The sequence below is a fragment of the Mytilus galloprovincialis genome, chromosome 11 (assembly GCF_965363235.1).
Source record: "Mytilus galloprovincialis chromosome 11, xbMytGall1.hap1.1, whole genome shotgun sequence".
NCBI lineage: Eukaryota > Metazoa > Mollusca > Bivalvia > Mytilida > Mytilidae > Mytilus > Mytilus galloprovincialis.
Genome location: NC_134848.1, coordinates 59,466,828 through 59,483,315, shown reverse-complemented (window position 1 = coordinate 59,483,315; position 16,488 = coordinate 59,466,828). Strand labels below are relative to the sequence as shown.

The 16,488-nt window shown below is 32.1% G+C and overlaps 2 protein-coding genes across 3 annotated transcripts in view; one reads left to right on the top strand and one right to left on the bottom strand.

The window, feature by feature from the left end:
- The first annotated feature begins 4,942 nt into the window (after positions 1-4,942).
- LOC143052489 (ornithine decarboxylase antizyme 2-like) lies at positions 4,943-9,397 on the top strand. Its single transcript, XM_076225532.1, is given in 5 exon segments — positions 4,943-5,112; positions 6,679-6,733; positions 6,735-7,024; positions 7,500-7,585; positions 8,615-9,397. Coding segments are annotated over 5 exon segments (657 nt in total). The 5' UTR covers positions 4,943-5,014; the 3' UTR covers positions 8,743-9,397.
- Positions 9,398-14,310: 4,913 nt separating this feature from the next.
- LOC143052488 (cytoplasmic aconitate hydratase-like) overlaps positions 14,311-16,488 on the bottom strand; it is a 28,789-nt gene continuing 26,611 nt past the window's right edge. For both annotated transcript variants that reach the window (XM_076225530.1, XM_076225531.1), the window contains 2 exons: positions 15,195-15,380; positions 14,311-14,660 (listed from right to left, as the gene is read on the bottom strand). In XM_076225530.1, the coding sequence (XP_076081645.1) occupies positions 14,550-14,660; positions 15,195-15,380 (297 nt within the window). In that variant the 3' untranslated portion in view covers positions 14,311-14,549. The remainder of the gene's footprint in view (positions 14,661-15,194; positions 15,381-16,488) is intronic.

The window sequence follows — 16,488 nt, the reverse complement described above, 5'->3', positions numbered from 1 at the left end:
CCACGACACTGCAGGTTAACGAAGAATAACAACTTCTATTTGAGGGAATCTACGTCCCAACAATTACTCCGAGTTTTTTGAGATTTATCATCTTCTTAGGTAAAAAACCGAGACTAGCGATATAGTTATAATGACTAAAAAATCCAAATCCACGAAAAATCGTGCAATGAAGTGTATGGTGGCGAAATACGTGTACACGTCATGTGACAAAATGCATGCGTGTAAACCGTTGAAAAAGCGTGTAACGCACGCAAATATGTGAGTTGCCTTGGCAACTATAATAGGCCGGGACCCATATGTGGTTTGTCGCAGGGCAGACTAGCTGTTTATCTCTATCGAACATATCCTCACCTTCCAGTGACAGCCCATATTCATCGCTCTTTGCTCCTGTCATCACACCTTGCAAACGCTATCATTTGTAGTAATTATTATTATCGTAAACATTTTGTTTTTTCTTTGTTGACATAGTTGATAGTGGTTTTTATTAATCATTAAGACAATAGCATAGTGTTGACTGCTGTAGCCCAAATTTTGATATTTTTACCTATTATGTCTGTTTGTTTTGCTAACGCATTTTTGTCAATAAGAACAAATAGAAATTGTAAGTTGTGTAGTCACATGTAATGCCGTACGTACCCATGATAAGATTCCTGCATTAATATAATGGAATATAACAGTTTCCTTGTGAGCAGTCCTCTATTAACGAAAGTCCCGAAAGGAAATGCAAACTCCGGAATACTAGTATCGTATCAGCCGAGAGATTGTAATGTGGCAACATAAAGATGGAAATTTCTCAATTGATAAGCTGATCAAATATACAAATCATCTCCTTTAACAGACCCTCGTTGTCAATTTCTAGATATGGATCAAGTTATGAAGCAGACTTTAAACTGTATCTGCTGTATCCATTATTTCGAGTTCGATGGGATAGATGCGTTCAATAAATTTTAAATGATTAAGTGAGAGGACATATGCATCTTGTACATGTACCGTTATGTGAAATATTTTTCCAAAGAGGCTCCTTTATCATGTTTATTAAGTCAGCCTCGGCTGTATGAAAGAACAAGTCAGCAAGAAGAAGAGCACAGTTGCCTCACATGGGAATGTCGATTGTTTGCTGAAAAGACTTTGTATCTCAACTATCATTGATGATAAGACTGGTGTTATTAATTGATAAATAGTAAAGGTTTCGTGAAGCACTGCCCCCCCCCCCCAAAAAAAAAACCAAACAAACAAACAAACAAACATCAAAAAATAAAACCAAAAAAACTATATCATAATATTATTTGTAAGCACAGTTATGTAATTTGGGGACGGAAGATTTGGTTTTTCATTTTTGGGTGAATTCCAAAACAACAGACCTACAATTATCCTGCAGGTTATCTTTCTTGGTAAGTTTCGATGGGGAATTTTCATTGAAGTGAATTAAAACGAGTTTTTTGGGTAAATTACTGTACCAAGTCAATTATATAACAGTTGTTTTTCACTTATTCCACTGGTCGATAACGTTAGATTTATATATAGTTTTTATTAACTATATCCGTTTTAGCTTACCTGGTTCAAAAGAGGCAAGTGTTTTAGATTACCTGGTTCAAAAGAGGCAAGTGAGCTTTTCTCATCATGATATGTGTCTTCAATGATCGATCCGCTCATCAAACAGGATGGCCGTCATTGCAAAAATGCAGTGTTTATCTTGTTTCTCTGAAACTAAAGCATTTAGAGTAAATCTGACAAGGGGTAAATTATCATCAAGTCTAGATCTATCTACATGTACCTTTTTTTGGTTAGTATCTTATATATTACTAGAACACACCCGTGATATCGCGGGTCCGTGACTGAATTAAAGTATATAACTATGCGTATGCCTTATTTTAGTATTGATATTGTCATCTGATAAAGTCAGTGCCGATTATAAGATGCACAGTTTTCTCTGCTTTCAAAATCTTTCTGTTTGAGCCCGTCGAGCTGGAACCTATCAATTATTCGTAATATTAATAATTTGGAAAAACAAAAGGGCCTGGAATGGAGTATTTTTTACTCAACAGTATACAGCAAAATTCTAAATACACCGTTTGGTGGTGCGCCTGTCAGATGCGGAACGTACAGATAAGGTATAGTCCGTTTGACTTCTATAAATCTTCAAAAAATAATTCTTAAAATTTCATTTTTAAAGATAAATATTTTTTTTCTTCATGTATGTTAATGTATGATATATACGAACTCTGACTATGAATATCATAATTTTAAACCTATAATCAAGAAAGTTACTCATTAGGTCTCTATGTTACTTCAATTTATTTTAATATAAAATACTCAATGGAGTACGTATGAGTAGTGTAACAGCCTTCCATTCAAAACAAAAACATTAGACATGTGCTCTTAACCTGTTTCATTGTACCATGTGACTTTACTCATTTAAATAACTCTGGTCATGTGTGCATGCTTTTGTATTTCTCATTGAATACAGAAAGCTCAGTAATCACATGACCAGAGTTATTTAAATGAGTAAAGTCACATGGTACAATAAAACAGGTTTAGAGCACATGTCTAATGTTTTTGTTTTGAATGGAAGGCTGTTACACTACTCATACGTACTCCATTGAGTATTTTATATTAAAATAAATTGAAGTAACATAGAGACCTAATGAGTAACTTTTTCGATTATAGGTTTAAAATTATGATATTCATAGTCAGAGTTCGTATATATCATACATTAACATACATGAAGAAAAAAAATATTTATCTTTAAAAATGAAATTTTAAGAATTATTTTTTGAAGATTTATAGAAGTCAAACGGACTATAATAGGTAACAGGTGAATATACTATTGGTATCGGTGTCGGACTCGATCCGGAACTTCTTGAATTATTAGCAATATTAATTACGTGGAAAACAAAGGGGCCTTGACTAGTGTAATTTTTAATCAACACTATTGTACTATATTAGTTATATAAAAAGTTGAATTCTTTGATTCATCGTTTTTACGTGATGACGGCTGGCAAATTGGACCTCGTTATTTTAGTATTATAGATAATAGATAAAGACAAAATGTAAACAGAAAAATTGATCAGCAAAGTACGATCTTCAAATTAGACAACATGACCAAAATGACCAATCACCCCTTACAGGCGGTATAGCCTTTCATAGTCAATTTTTGGCAATTTTTGCAAAAATCTTCTCCTCTGAAACTACCTAGACAAATTTTACCAAACTTGACCACAATCATTATTAGGGTATATATAGTTAAAGAATTGTGTCAGATGACCCTGCCTACCAACCAAGATGGCTGACATTGCTAAAATTGAACATAGAGGTAAAATGCAAGTTTTGTCTCTAATTTTTTGTATACATGTCTCTCAGCTGCGTGTCATCTAACTCACCGACTGATTGAAACTTGATAAATGAGTGAAGCCTGGTCACCACCGACTCTCTTTATAATTGTAAGCATATACTATTAAACAAAGATTCATAAATTAGTGTACATATAAATATTTTTAGTTTTACAAATTGTTATTATTGCAACTAGATGGATAAAATGTACAAACGAACAATTTAAATTAAACATTTGTTAAATTGTATATCTGAATCCTATTTTGGTACTCTCGCCCAAGTAACGTAATATTTTTTGCATTTATACATGTTTGCAGTTCATCACGGCATGCATGTTCCTTTGCATTTGCGTTTATTTTGTAAAAGTTGCTAAATATTCTAAAAAAATTGTCCTCCCACATCATGTTTACTTCCGATATCTTCAATTTAAGTTATCATAATTCTATTAAATTGTAGTACTGATCGACATGCTAAATACAAGAGATTAACAGATTCAATAACCGTCAGATTTTTAAAAATAGTTAAAATATAAAGTTTTTATTTCATTGAATTCAAGGTAATTAACTTTTCAAAACACTAGTTTATATTGATAGGGAATTAAAAAAGGAATCCAAAGAACCGAAAAAATATATAGGTCACCGTGTTTGTTTTCGAGATATTAGCCATTGAAATTTTGGCGGGAAAATATTCTCTCTTGACTTTTCATAGCTTTATCATTGACAAGTCTATGTTCTTAAAACCTATTAAAAAGTAATTAATATTTTATAAGCCTTTTACAGATGGTTTTTATTAAACATGTAAAAGATTTTCAAAAAGAAAAATGGGGGTCACCGGTCAAAATTTTTCAAGGCATTTAAATGGATAAAACCAGAGGATTCCGAAAATCTGACAAAAAATCCAAAACATGACAAGCCAGCTTCCTTAAAATTGAAGTTTTTTAATACTAATTTGACAGTTATGCTATGTTGATCTGTTATGTGCATTTGTATCTAATAAACTTGTCCAACTTCTTAATATTAGTCAGACCGTACCGCATGAGTATTTTGAAAAAGTACGCATACAGTCCAGACCGTACGGATACAGTCCAGATGGTCCAAATACACATACGGTCTGGAACATATACATTTAATATAATTTATCTACTGGCATGTTAATAATCTCATTACGTACGTATACTGTAATTTACATGTTTTGATATATACTGATATTATTGATCCCAGTAGAAAATCTAATATTTTGAATTTTCTACCCAAAAAAGGGGAAAAGTGTGTCCATCAGTCTCAACAGAGACATATGATGTCTCTGGTCTCAATAAGCGACTATGAACCGACTATCAGTATGATATATAATGGTTTTATCTTTTGAAAACACTAACTGCAGTCATAATGCTTTTTTTCTATAAGTATTTGTGTAAACGTTACAGATTTAAGCCTTTTCTGGTCAATGAATTAACACGTGCTTGGACTGTTCAATACTACGACCAATCCTACGTACGTGATCATATGTGTAACACGTTTCCGTTATCGTTTTATTCAGCACGACATAATTTGAAGTTCGTTTTTTCCAAGATTTGTAAAAATATTACAGATGACGTAAAGATTTGATATAAATAGACGAGATCTTCCGACGTGGTTTAGTAAAAAATATTTCGTTGCTCGTAGGAAGCTGCGAGAATTATCAGAGTATGTTAAGGGCCGCTGAGGCAATCGTTATTGACGAAAACTTTGGCCCGAAAGCGAAAGAAGAAAGGGAGAAGATGCCTGCTTTACACAGTACTCAGATGTAAGATATTTGTCATAAGATCATACAGTCATTTCTTTCAAATAAAAACGAAAAACAAAAAGGGTGTCACTGTCATGGCGGATATTTGTTTACAATGGAAATTTTCTAAAATAAAATTAGACTTTCACTTTTTAATATTCATTGTCACACATGCTAACTTTTTTAAACGTCAAATCATTTTCTTTTAAGATGCATTCGTTGTGTTTAGCGTTGTCGTTAATCAATCCGATTTTGTGATCAAATGACTATCAGCTGATCATTATTGACTAATTTTCGAGGTCATTGACAGTACATATGTGAGTGTATGTTACATATTTTATTACTCAAATTATTAAATGAAGATGTCCTTTGATTAATTGGAATTGTGCGTTATAAAATTTATTTGAGATAGGTGAAGAAGGAGGAGGAAGAATATTGAAATCCATGATTTTGGGGTCAAGGTCATTACTATAAATGTTTTAAAATAGTAAATTTAAATATTTTTGATTTTAAAATGTTTTTTATCATGCCTATCAAGGGGAGGTCATTTAGATAATTAAAGGTTTAATTAAACAGGAATAATCTGTCTGAACAGTGTTCACAATGAACTGTTAAATCTACAGACCCGAAGCTCAATTTTTGAAAATTTTTAGTTAGATTCTGTTGGCCTGTAGATATATTTTTACAGACCCGAGAGCAATTTTACAAGCTAGGGCTGCCATTCAGCTTGAAGACTGAATCTGATGCCTTGTCAAGTTGGACATTAAAATGATTATTAAAATAGATATATTTTATAGAGAACATTAATATCTAGAGCTGTATAGAAGGGGGGAGGAGGGGTCTTGATCCCGAAGTCCCAAGCTTAAAAACACGAAATCCCAATGTCCTGAATTTAAACATGTTAAATAAAGTTAAATCCCGGATCCCGAAATTTGAAAAAAAGAATTCCCAGATCCCGAAGGTGTAATTCCCGAAATCCAGAGCTTAAAAACGCCTGATCCCGGAGTCCCGATAAAGGTCCTATCCCCCCTCTGTATATATCCATGATATATATATATATATATATATGATATATATATATATATATGTTATTATCTACATATATATATACTGGCATATATATATATATATATATATATACAACTCGTCTAAACATCAACCCAACAATGTTAGATCTGTAAATTTGCTTTCGCAAATTTTTGGTTCTTCCCTCGCCGGGATTCGAACCCATGCTACTGTGATATCGTGACACCAAATCGCCTGCACTGCAGCCGTCCCGCTAGACCACACGACCACCTGGGCTCTATTTACAGATCTAACATTGTTGGGTTGATGTTTAGACGAGTTGTATATACATTATGTACACAGCCATGTATCACCATCATTGATGGCGATCCGATGGATACATCTGTTGTAGAGTTGTCACTGACTCAGACGTACTTATATATATATATATATATATATATATATGTTCTAAAATCAAAACAATTAAAATCATTCTTATTTTACAGTATTGATAATAAACTATTTTTCATTTCAGCAAAGGTCAGCGGTACAGTATTGATAATAAACTATTTTTCATTTCAGCATGTCCAGTCAGCGGTACAGTATATCACTGGGCCCAGGGCCTCTGTCGTGTTCCTGATGTTCCCCATGCCGCCAGTGTGTCATTCGTGACAGAGGGCAGCGGTGTGGGGGTTTCAACAGAGCCCCCTGTCAATGCTAAAAGTCAGTTCACTGATAATCAGATGTTCCAGAATGCTGATCGAAAGATCAGCATCAGTCTTTTGGTAGGAGCCCAGGTAGCCTCGAACTTGTGCTTCAAAATAGTTTTGGCCGATTCCATAAAAGTTTGTTGGGAGACCGTCTTGGTGGATAAGAGGTTGTACGTTGAAGTCCCAAATGGAATCTTGCCTGAAGGATCTAAAGAAAGGTATAAATTGTCAGATATATGTCCAGTTATTTTCTTTAAACAGAAACTTTTAAAAAACTTAAAATAAATAAATAAACTAGTTTTAGCTTATTTTCAAATTAAGTCACTTTTCATAAATGAATTCCAACTTCTGCTGCTTAAGAATGTACATTGTACATGTATGGACTGTTTACTTTATTTTTTATACATTCTTTAATCTGTGAATCCTGCTTTAGAAATTGATCATAGCAAATGTTCCCTTGAAAAAATTTCCATATTAACTATATATGTTAGTTGTTGTGGTTTCAAAGGTTGTGAAAACATTAACATTGTAAATGCTTTATGAAACAGGTTCAGTCAAGCAGTATAGCAATACATAAACTCGCTATTTCCAATCAGATTATTGGAAAAAAATAGTTGTACATTTTCTATTGTAAAAAGTAGTTAATAGCACACCTTCATCATGTTCATGACCTTGAATTTTTTTTATTATTAGTTTGGTCAGATTGTTAGAATATGCTGAAGAAGTCTTAGGATGTGATGATGTGGTCATCTGTTTTAAGAAGAATCGGTCTGACCAAGGTAAGTGAACTAAATGTACATTTTAATAAAACAAAACTACATACATCAGTGTGTACCAAACACTGTATGACTGACAAAATGTCAGACAAAAAATTATACAGATAGAAATTTTTTAGATTTTTTATTTGAAAATATAGTCAATTTCTTTCTGTTCAGGCAAGCCATAAAACCATTTGGCACAGACTATATACATGTACAGTGATATTATTGGTATACATATGTACTTTTTGAGGATATTAGTGTTCAAGATTGTTTTCAACTTTAGAGGACAAATTGGTATATGAATAAAGCATCAAACACTATAACTAAAAAAATAATACCAGGGTTCTCACTAAGACGAGTCCATGAGTCCTGGACTCATCTAAATCTGTCTGGACTCACCATTTTCAAAACTGGTGAGTCCACAGATGCATCAAGATTGAAATATTTTGTATAAACTGAACACAGTTCAACACAAATATCATCATTTTATAGCAAAAGTTTAAAAGTGATCTGAATTTGATTTCATTTCATTGCCCTGTTAGGAAATGGAGACTAAAATATTACTTTATATTGCAATAAAATATTTTCTTCTTGCTGTTGGACACATCATACCTAAAAATGATGAGTCCCTGGACTCACCTTCAAAAATCCTTAGCGAGAACCCTGAATACATAGAAACTTATGACTAAGACACATGACCCAAACTTATGACTAAGACACATGACCCAAACTTAAAACCAATAATCTCAGGTGCTCTGAAAGAGTATATGTACATGTAAGCAGTGTGTTGCCCTACATCATGTACATGTCATGTGACAGTTTGATTAACACAAGGACAGATTGAGAGGGGGGACAGGCCCCTTTTGTAAGAAAAAAATGTAAATGTTGATTACATAGGGATACACTAAAGCATAACTGGAGAGGGTCCCCTCTTAGGCAATCAGTGGACCCCCCCAATTTGAAAATTTCTGTAACTGCCACTGAAACATCCTACAGACTGACCTAAATTTTAAACAATTTAATGTAATTTTCAATTTTCTATTTCAGCTTCCTTGATAAGGACCTTCATGTTCATGGGATTCACATTAGCGCCACCAGGAGGAAATAATTCAATTGGTAGTGCCGATGTGATGTTCATGGTCTACAATATTGACCCCGGCGACTTTGATGATTAACAGCTTGGGGATTAACGTCTGATTTCAATGAATTAACTTTTAGCATATATTTAGCACCGCCTGTCAGATTCATTATTTGATGTTGTTTGTATATATTGAACAAAACATTTTTTTCACTTGTGAATATATAATCATGTCATTTGAATTTTTTGGGGGTAAATTTCATTTTAACAAAAAGTAAATTTTTGTAAATTTCAAAATATTGCAGGAAAAAGTTTTGAATTTGGACAGAAAATATTTGTTTCTTTTGTCCCCAAAAAGTAAAATAGCTAAATTTGATTATCAATTAAGATAGCTAAATAGTACTTAAGCAGTCAACATTTTTAACTCCAAAAAAGAATATTAAGGAAATAACACACAATTGTTTGATATTAAAAAAAAATATTTTTCTCATTGTTAATGATTCCATGAACGACATGATTATTTATTTAAATCCCATTTATGTTCTCTGTCACTGATTAGACACACTATAATAAGTATAGAAAATCTTAGGAGAAAAAAATATAAAAAAAATGTAAAAGTTAAAAAATACAAAAACATGGCAACATATGAAGACTACTTTGTAAAGCAGGCATGGATATTTTTTTTTTATTGTACTTTTTTGTTTTATTGTATTTTTTTTTGGTTTCAGTTATAATTTTTTAAAAGCCACGATCTGTCCTTGTTTTAAAGAAAATCATATGTGGAAACATTTTGTACTCAGAAAAGTTGTATCAAACGAGAACAAAGGCAGAGGTTTATGTGATTTGATAAAAATTGTGTAAATATACAAGTTTGTAACAAACTTTTTACACTGTATGCTAACATTCTCTTGGTAAAAAATGACATTGTGAAATGTCTTTATGATGGTTGAGATTAAGTTTTATTAAAATCCCTGAAGTTTGAGGAGGTGTAATACAAAGTACAGAAACAAGAAGAAATCAAATTTACATTCTAAACTCTTAAAAGATCTGAGACCCAATATACCATACGAACAAATCTGTGATAATGTTGTATATAGAAAAACAAGGTCAGATTGTGAATTGTTATTTTGTTTTGCAGCAATAATATCAAAGAATTGTTGATAATCATATCGGATATAATCCATTCCATAACAATGGCTTTTAAACGACCAAATGCTTTTCCAAATCTAAATCTGAATTTCAGCAAAATGTGTACAAGAAAAATTGCCATTTATTGTGAAAAGTGACATACTATGAACAAATAGTTAAAACTATAAGGTGACAGTTTTCTGTTATTAAATAATTGTTGCTTCAATAAGGAAATGCAATCTAGACCATGTAAACATTGATTATTAAATGTTCTATATGAAACCTATATGGCAAAAGTTAGAACTGAAAATCTTGATAACACATTTTGATGAAATACAGATATATAATCAATATTTTAATTATTTTCATTTGATTTGTATTATTACAGGTTAGTATATATAATGTGCCAAGCATTCTCAATAATTTTCACAGTTTGAATTTTTCCATTAGACTTTAGACAATTTTACATTTTTTAACTCCCTAACCTTACATTTATTGAACTTTTCTGGTAATAAATTTCATCTAAGAATTATTTGTAGTTTTAGTTATATTTACTGGCTAAGGCAGCCAAGATTACAATATTCTCTGGTTTAAAGAAAGCCTGAATGACTATTTATGTTATCATTGACCATACCAAAGGATATATTCAAGACAAATTAGAATTTGGTACATTTGAATACTGTAAATTCAGAAATTATTGCTTGCATTTATTATTGCGATTTTGTCATTTTAGACTTTAATGCGATTTTAATTTTTACGATTTTGAGAAAAATCCTGTTTAATTCATATAAAATATTTCACAATGCGAGTTTAAATTATTGCGTTTACAACTCTGTCGCATTTTTCGCAATAATAAAAACCTCACATTAATTTCTGAATTTACAGTAGTATGGGGCATTTTGTTTCTCAGTCTGTCTTTCTTCAGGTTCCAAGTTTTTAGTCGAGGTAATTTTTGATAGTTAAGTCCTATCAACTTGAAACTTAGTATATATGTTCCCTATGATATGATCTTTTTAATTTGAATGCCAAATTAGAGATTGACATGATTTGAAGGTCAACAGAATATACAAAATGATGGTAAAAGTGGGGAGGGAATCCATGTACTATGGACACATTCTTGTTTTCAGAATTATACCAATGAGACCACTTCATGATATTAGGCCAGCATTGATACAGTGATGAGTTGTAGTATGTATCAGCATGAGCTTTTCAGTCTAGTAGATACATTGGATTTTTCAACATGTTGAATGAACCAAAACTTTGAATCACACACTTCTCTAATACAACCAAACAGAAAAAATGCATATTTGGTCAGCAGATCAGCTATGGAGAATGATTGGGATTGATGACTACTTTCTGTTGTCTGCTACTTTAAATTATGATGGGTGAACACTAAGCACAATAACATGAACATTCCTGTTTGTTACATGATAAATTTTACAAATCAGATTGGCATAGTCAAAGCTTTTGTTTGCATCTACTATGCCTTACAAATGATGCTGCTGCTTCTGATGATAGTGTGATGCATATCTTAATAAAATAGAAAATACAATAAAAAATTTGAGTTATTGGGTTCAAACCTAGGACTTGAAAAATGTGTATTTGCTGTATCTCTGTTAAGCACATGGCATAAACAAGCAATGTTGGTTGACTCCCAAGTTTTACAGCAGATTTCATTGAGTATGTAGCCAAAGGTTGTATCTTTGGTTAGCTTGCTTGTTAGCTGAACCGTGAATTCATTATCAGGTCAGGTATACTACCCTTCATTCGAAGTAGCCTAATCCAACAGACAGATAGATTGGTTATCTGCCGGACTAGTTTACTCTTAAAGGAGGGTAGTTTACCTGACCTAACAATGACTTCACGGTTCAGCTAACAAGCAAGCTAACCAACGATATTACCTTTGGATACACTCAATGAAATCTGCTGTAATAATGTGTCTGGTTAGTGTGATATATCGTCCTATGGACTGATAGTTTGTGAACTAGCAATTAAAAATCTGACTGAGCGTCGGTTTAGTAAAAAGCAAGTTTTATATTTATGTGATGTCCTAAAAATGCATTTAATTTGGAGTTTCAGCAGTCATCCTTCTTCAGAATAAAGAAGGTCTGACAACACCATGGCTAAAAACCCCTGACAGGATTTACTAAACACTTCACACAACACAAACCTCAACTAAAATGAGGTGAACTTAATGATAAGTTTTGGTCCTTGTTAAAGCTACATGGGCACTAGTAGTTGTTTCCACCCTTGTTACTTGGTTTATTCATTTCTGTCTCATTTGCAATCAAACCACATCTAAGTTTTGTATTGGTGCTGTGGTTGTCAGTATAAAAAAATTGGAAGAAACAAATTAGTATCTACTATCATGACATCTCATTTATTGTATGGCCTGCTACATATAATGAATGTTTCAGGAGGAGTCATTAAGCGGCCATTACAATGTTTTGTTCCTGTAAACCAAATGTTTGAGAGCTGGATAATATATAAATATTCTGTATCTTGTATTCAGATTACTTATTGTTAGAAGATGATTGTCCTTTTGACCTTCATGATTAAGATTAAGGTGGTACCCAAAACTTTCACTAAAATTAATTTGGCTCGTTTAATTTTCATACAATTTTGTAAAAGTATTTACTTTGAGCCTTAAATAAAAATATAAAAATTAAATTTTTTTTGAACCAACCTTTTTGTCAGAAAAATTACACTGGTTATATAGCAATTTGACTAACACCAATTTTGATCATTGAGAAGCTTAATATTCCTTTTACAACACAACGTAATTAAAACGTTTAGCTGACTTTACAGAGTTATCTCCCTGTAGTGTTAGGTACCACCTTAAATCGGAATACTAACAGCAGAAAAGATGCAAAAACTTGTGTGCTTGCACATCTAAAGTTAACAATTATGATCATCTTACCTTAGATCTAACAAAAGTTACTGATGAATTTAAGCATTTTACTAAGCAATAGAAAACATATTAACTAGGCTAGTGATGGTAAAGGAAGCAGGCACAGATCATCGCTGTTTAGTTCATGAGTTTTGGAAACAAAAGTCAAGACAACAGCAAGAATAAATTTGATATAAATTTTATTATAAATTATGACACAAATGAATTACAATATAAAATTTCTGATTGAATAACTCATTGTGAAGCTTAAGTCAATCCGACTATAATAAATCATTCACATTTTGTCAAGTCATTTATTAAATTAATGATTTTAACCTATTGACCTAATTACATGTACTATATATATGTGGTGTTTGCTTACTTTTCATTCACATAAGACCAATCTGAATAATTGTAAAAATTTATTCACAATCCATGAATTTTTCTCAATATGAAAATGCCCAATTTACAACAACATAAAATTATCATTTCTTACTAATTTTTAACAATCACTTAAATGCACTATAACTGAAGAAATAAAAATGATTGCTAATGTTCTTTTTAATATCAAATAACTATTGAAACATGTATGTAAATATCATCCCGTCTCAGGACATCCATTATTATGCATCATCCTTCATACTTTTGTATTTTAAAATTAATGTAAATGGGGGAAATGTGGGTGGGGCCAACTAAATTATCACACATACACAAACACTGTAATTATACAACATGTATTGGATAAAAATTATATTTTCAATAATTTATATGTTTGGGACCATCAGCCTTAACAAAATTTGAATAGTATCAGGTCTTCAGAGAAAGTTGAACTGATTAAGATATAGGTTGTTGGGCATTGTGAACCAGGTTTTGTGTTGCTTTAAACATGTTAAAGAAATCTGACAGGTCTTCTAGTGTTTATCTATCCCTAAACTTTAAAAAATAACGAACTGATGTAGAACAATCAATTATGTATTTTTAGAAGTTTTATCATGTGACTATTTCTAATTGGCCAATCAAGCCCAGCTTCTAACATACTTCTAATTTCATCTAACATTCAACAGATACATCCCTAACAGTCAACAATTATTATTCAAGTAACACATATTTGCTAAGGCCAAGTAAGCATCTTTTAATGTTTTTTGATTTTGAGGTCTGACTTGACTTTTTTCAACAATGGACTAGTTTAGGTAACCAAAGGATTCAATATTAATCAAAACCTTAAACTAAATTATTGTTGTAATAAAATGGTTCAAAATCAGGTTAATAATCGCTTCTTTTTCATGGACAAATTACAATTTGCAAACCTCTGGGAAACCTCAAGCTCTGGTAAAATAATATGTTCAATAATTTAACATAACTGATTGAAGTGACAAAAAAATAGTTCCCTGATCCAACATATTTTAGCCTAAATCCTTACACCAATTAGTATGTTAGGACAATCTTTGGATTATTTCAAAAAGAAAACTATAATAGTGTAAATATTGCTAATATAGCAATGATTAGTGATTATACCTAAAAGAAAAATTATTTTTTTATTTCATTGAGGGCTACCAAAAAGGTTCTAATTGTCATGGATGTCAACAACTGAAAATATCTTTAAATACAGAAAAAGAATTTTCGTCTATCAAAATTTAGAATCTGACCAATGTAGTTGATGTTTGTTACAGAATAAGTTCATTAAACAAATTAATTTTGTTATTTAGTAAGTTTTTCATCTTTAAACAATATAACTAATACATTTACGGTAATCAAATAATAAAGGTAGCATCCACAAAAAAAAATCCTCTTCTATCAAAGAATCAGACATAAACATTTATTAATAAGTCAACAATAAATTTTCCCCAAGTTCTATTTTTGTAACAATGTTCTATTTTTAGTGGCTGTTATAACATTTGACGGACCATGTAGTTTAGGATTCCACCATTACGGAAATACACCAGTTCTACCTCCGTGTCAAAACGTACTTTAACTTGGAATGTTCTGCCATCACTTAGCTGAAAATAAAATAATTACATTTAATAATTAATATTAAAATATGCATGGATTTTAACTTTTGGTTCTATGGTTTTAATGGCTTGATGTCTATAGATTTATATATAATATATATCTATTTCCCAACTGGACCCCATTCAGTTTACATGAGTAATAAGATAACCCTACTAACACCCTTCAGATGCATACAGTAAATATTTTGGTTTTTGGTGGTTTTTTTCATAATTCTTATCTATTCCTATCTTTATCAATTTTTTTTGTGATAATTTACCATCTAAAGTATAACTTGATATAAAAAAATTTTTTCAAACCTTGAAAATTCAAGTGGTTTTTTTGAAGCATAGGAAACTCACCTATCTTTACAATAAGGAAGTTGATTTTGGGTATTGAAAAAACCCCAGAAAATGGGACTATTTACATAAAATTTTGAAATGATTGTAAAAGAATTATCTGTTGTAAAAAAGGCTACACACAAAATGGCCTTTTTCTAAGATTATGCCCTCTAAAATACTGGTCCTTGGCCTATAAGTACAAACCTTAACATTAGTAACTTGTCCAGGTTGTATATCTGATGGTATTTCTATTGTGTACGACTCTTTCCCTGTTAATCCTAGTGAAGTAGCATCCTGGCCCTCTAAATACTGACATGGTATGATACCCATTCCTACCAAGTTACTACGATGGATTCTCTCGTAACTCTCAGCAATCACAGCTCTTATACCCTGGAATTACAAATTTGCAATATTTCATTACCAAAAAGTATGGGATTTTTATGATAGGGCCACACCAATTTAATTCCTTGTTCGACAGACCCGCCCGCACCTATTTTTTTCAAAGCAGAATTTTTTTTATATTCCCGCTTCCCGCATCCGGAAATGTTATCGTGTCAATTTCCCGCACCGTTTTTTTTTGTTTTTTGTAAATATTATAAACAGATATTTGCACTTGTTTTTATAATCACAATCTAACATGCATTTATAACGATTATAAACATATAAGCACCCAAGTACACTGCAGTGGCGGATCCAGCCATTTTAAAAAGGGGGGGTTCCAAACCCAGAGTAAAGGGGGGGTTCCAACTATATGCTCCCATTCAAATGCATTGATCGGCCAAAAAAAGGGGGGGTTCCAACCCCCGGAACCCCCCCCCCCCCCCCCCCCCCCCCCTTGGATCCGCCACTGCACTATGTCAATGTCTGTGATAATATTTGATTCAGCATGAAACCCATTTATCCCAAATGGGAGTGCTCCGATGTAAATAGAAAACAGAAGAAAATACCTGTACAGAACAAAACATTGGTTTCCTTCCCCCTTACTTAGATTCCCTATTAAAATATGTTCGTTGTTAGAAATAAACTTCAAAGAACTTCGGAAAGAAATGCCTTCAACTGCAATATGTTGGCGATACAAAACTATCCATACCCCCTGCATGTTTATGCACCTGTCCTGATTGATTCAGGGGCCTGTCGTTCAGCAGTTAGATATCGTTTGTTGATGTTCATAAATATTATTTGGTATTTTCCCGTTTGTATATATATAAATTAGATCGTTGGTTTTCCTGTTCGAATTGTGTACATATATTTTTGGGGTCCCTTATAGCTTGCTGTTTGGTCTGGGTCAAAGCTCTGCCATACGTACTATGACCAGATGACCTGTATTTGCTATTATCCCTCAGAAGGGCACATATGGGGTCATTTTACTGTTGTAAAAAAGAAACTTGAAGAAATACCAAGGATTTGCATAGTGTTACTATACAAATCCTTTGAAGAACTTAAAAAAATTAACTAAATGAGAGGAGAAATACATCATATTTAAATAATTTTAAACAAC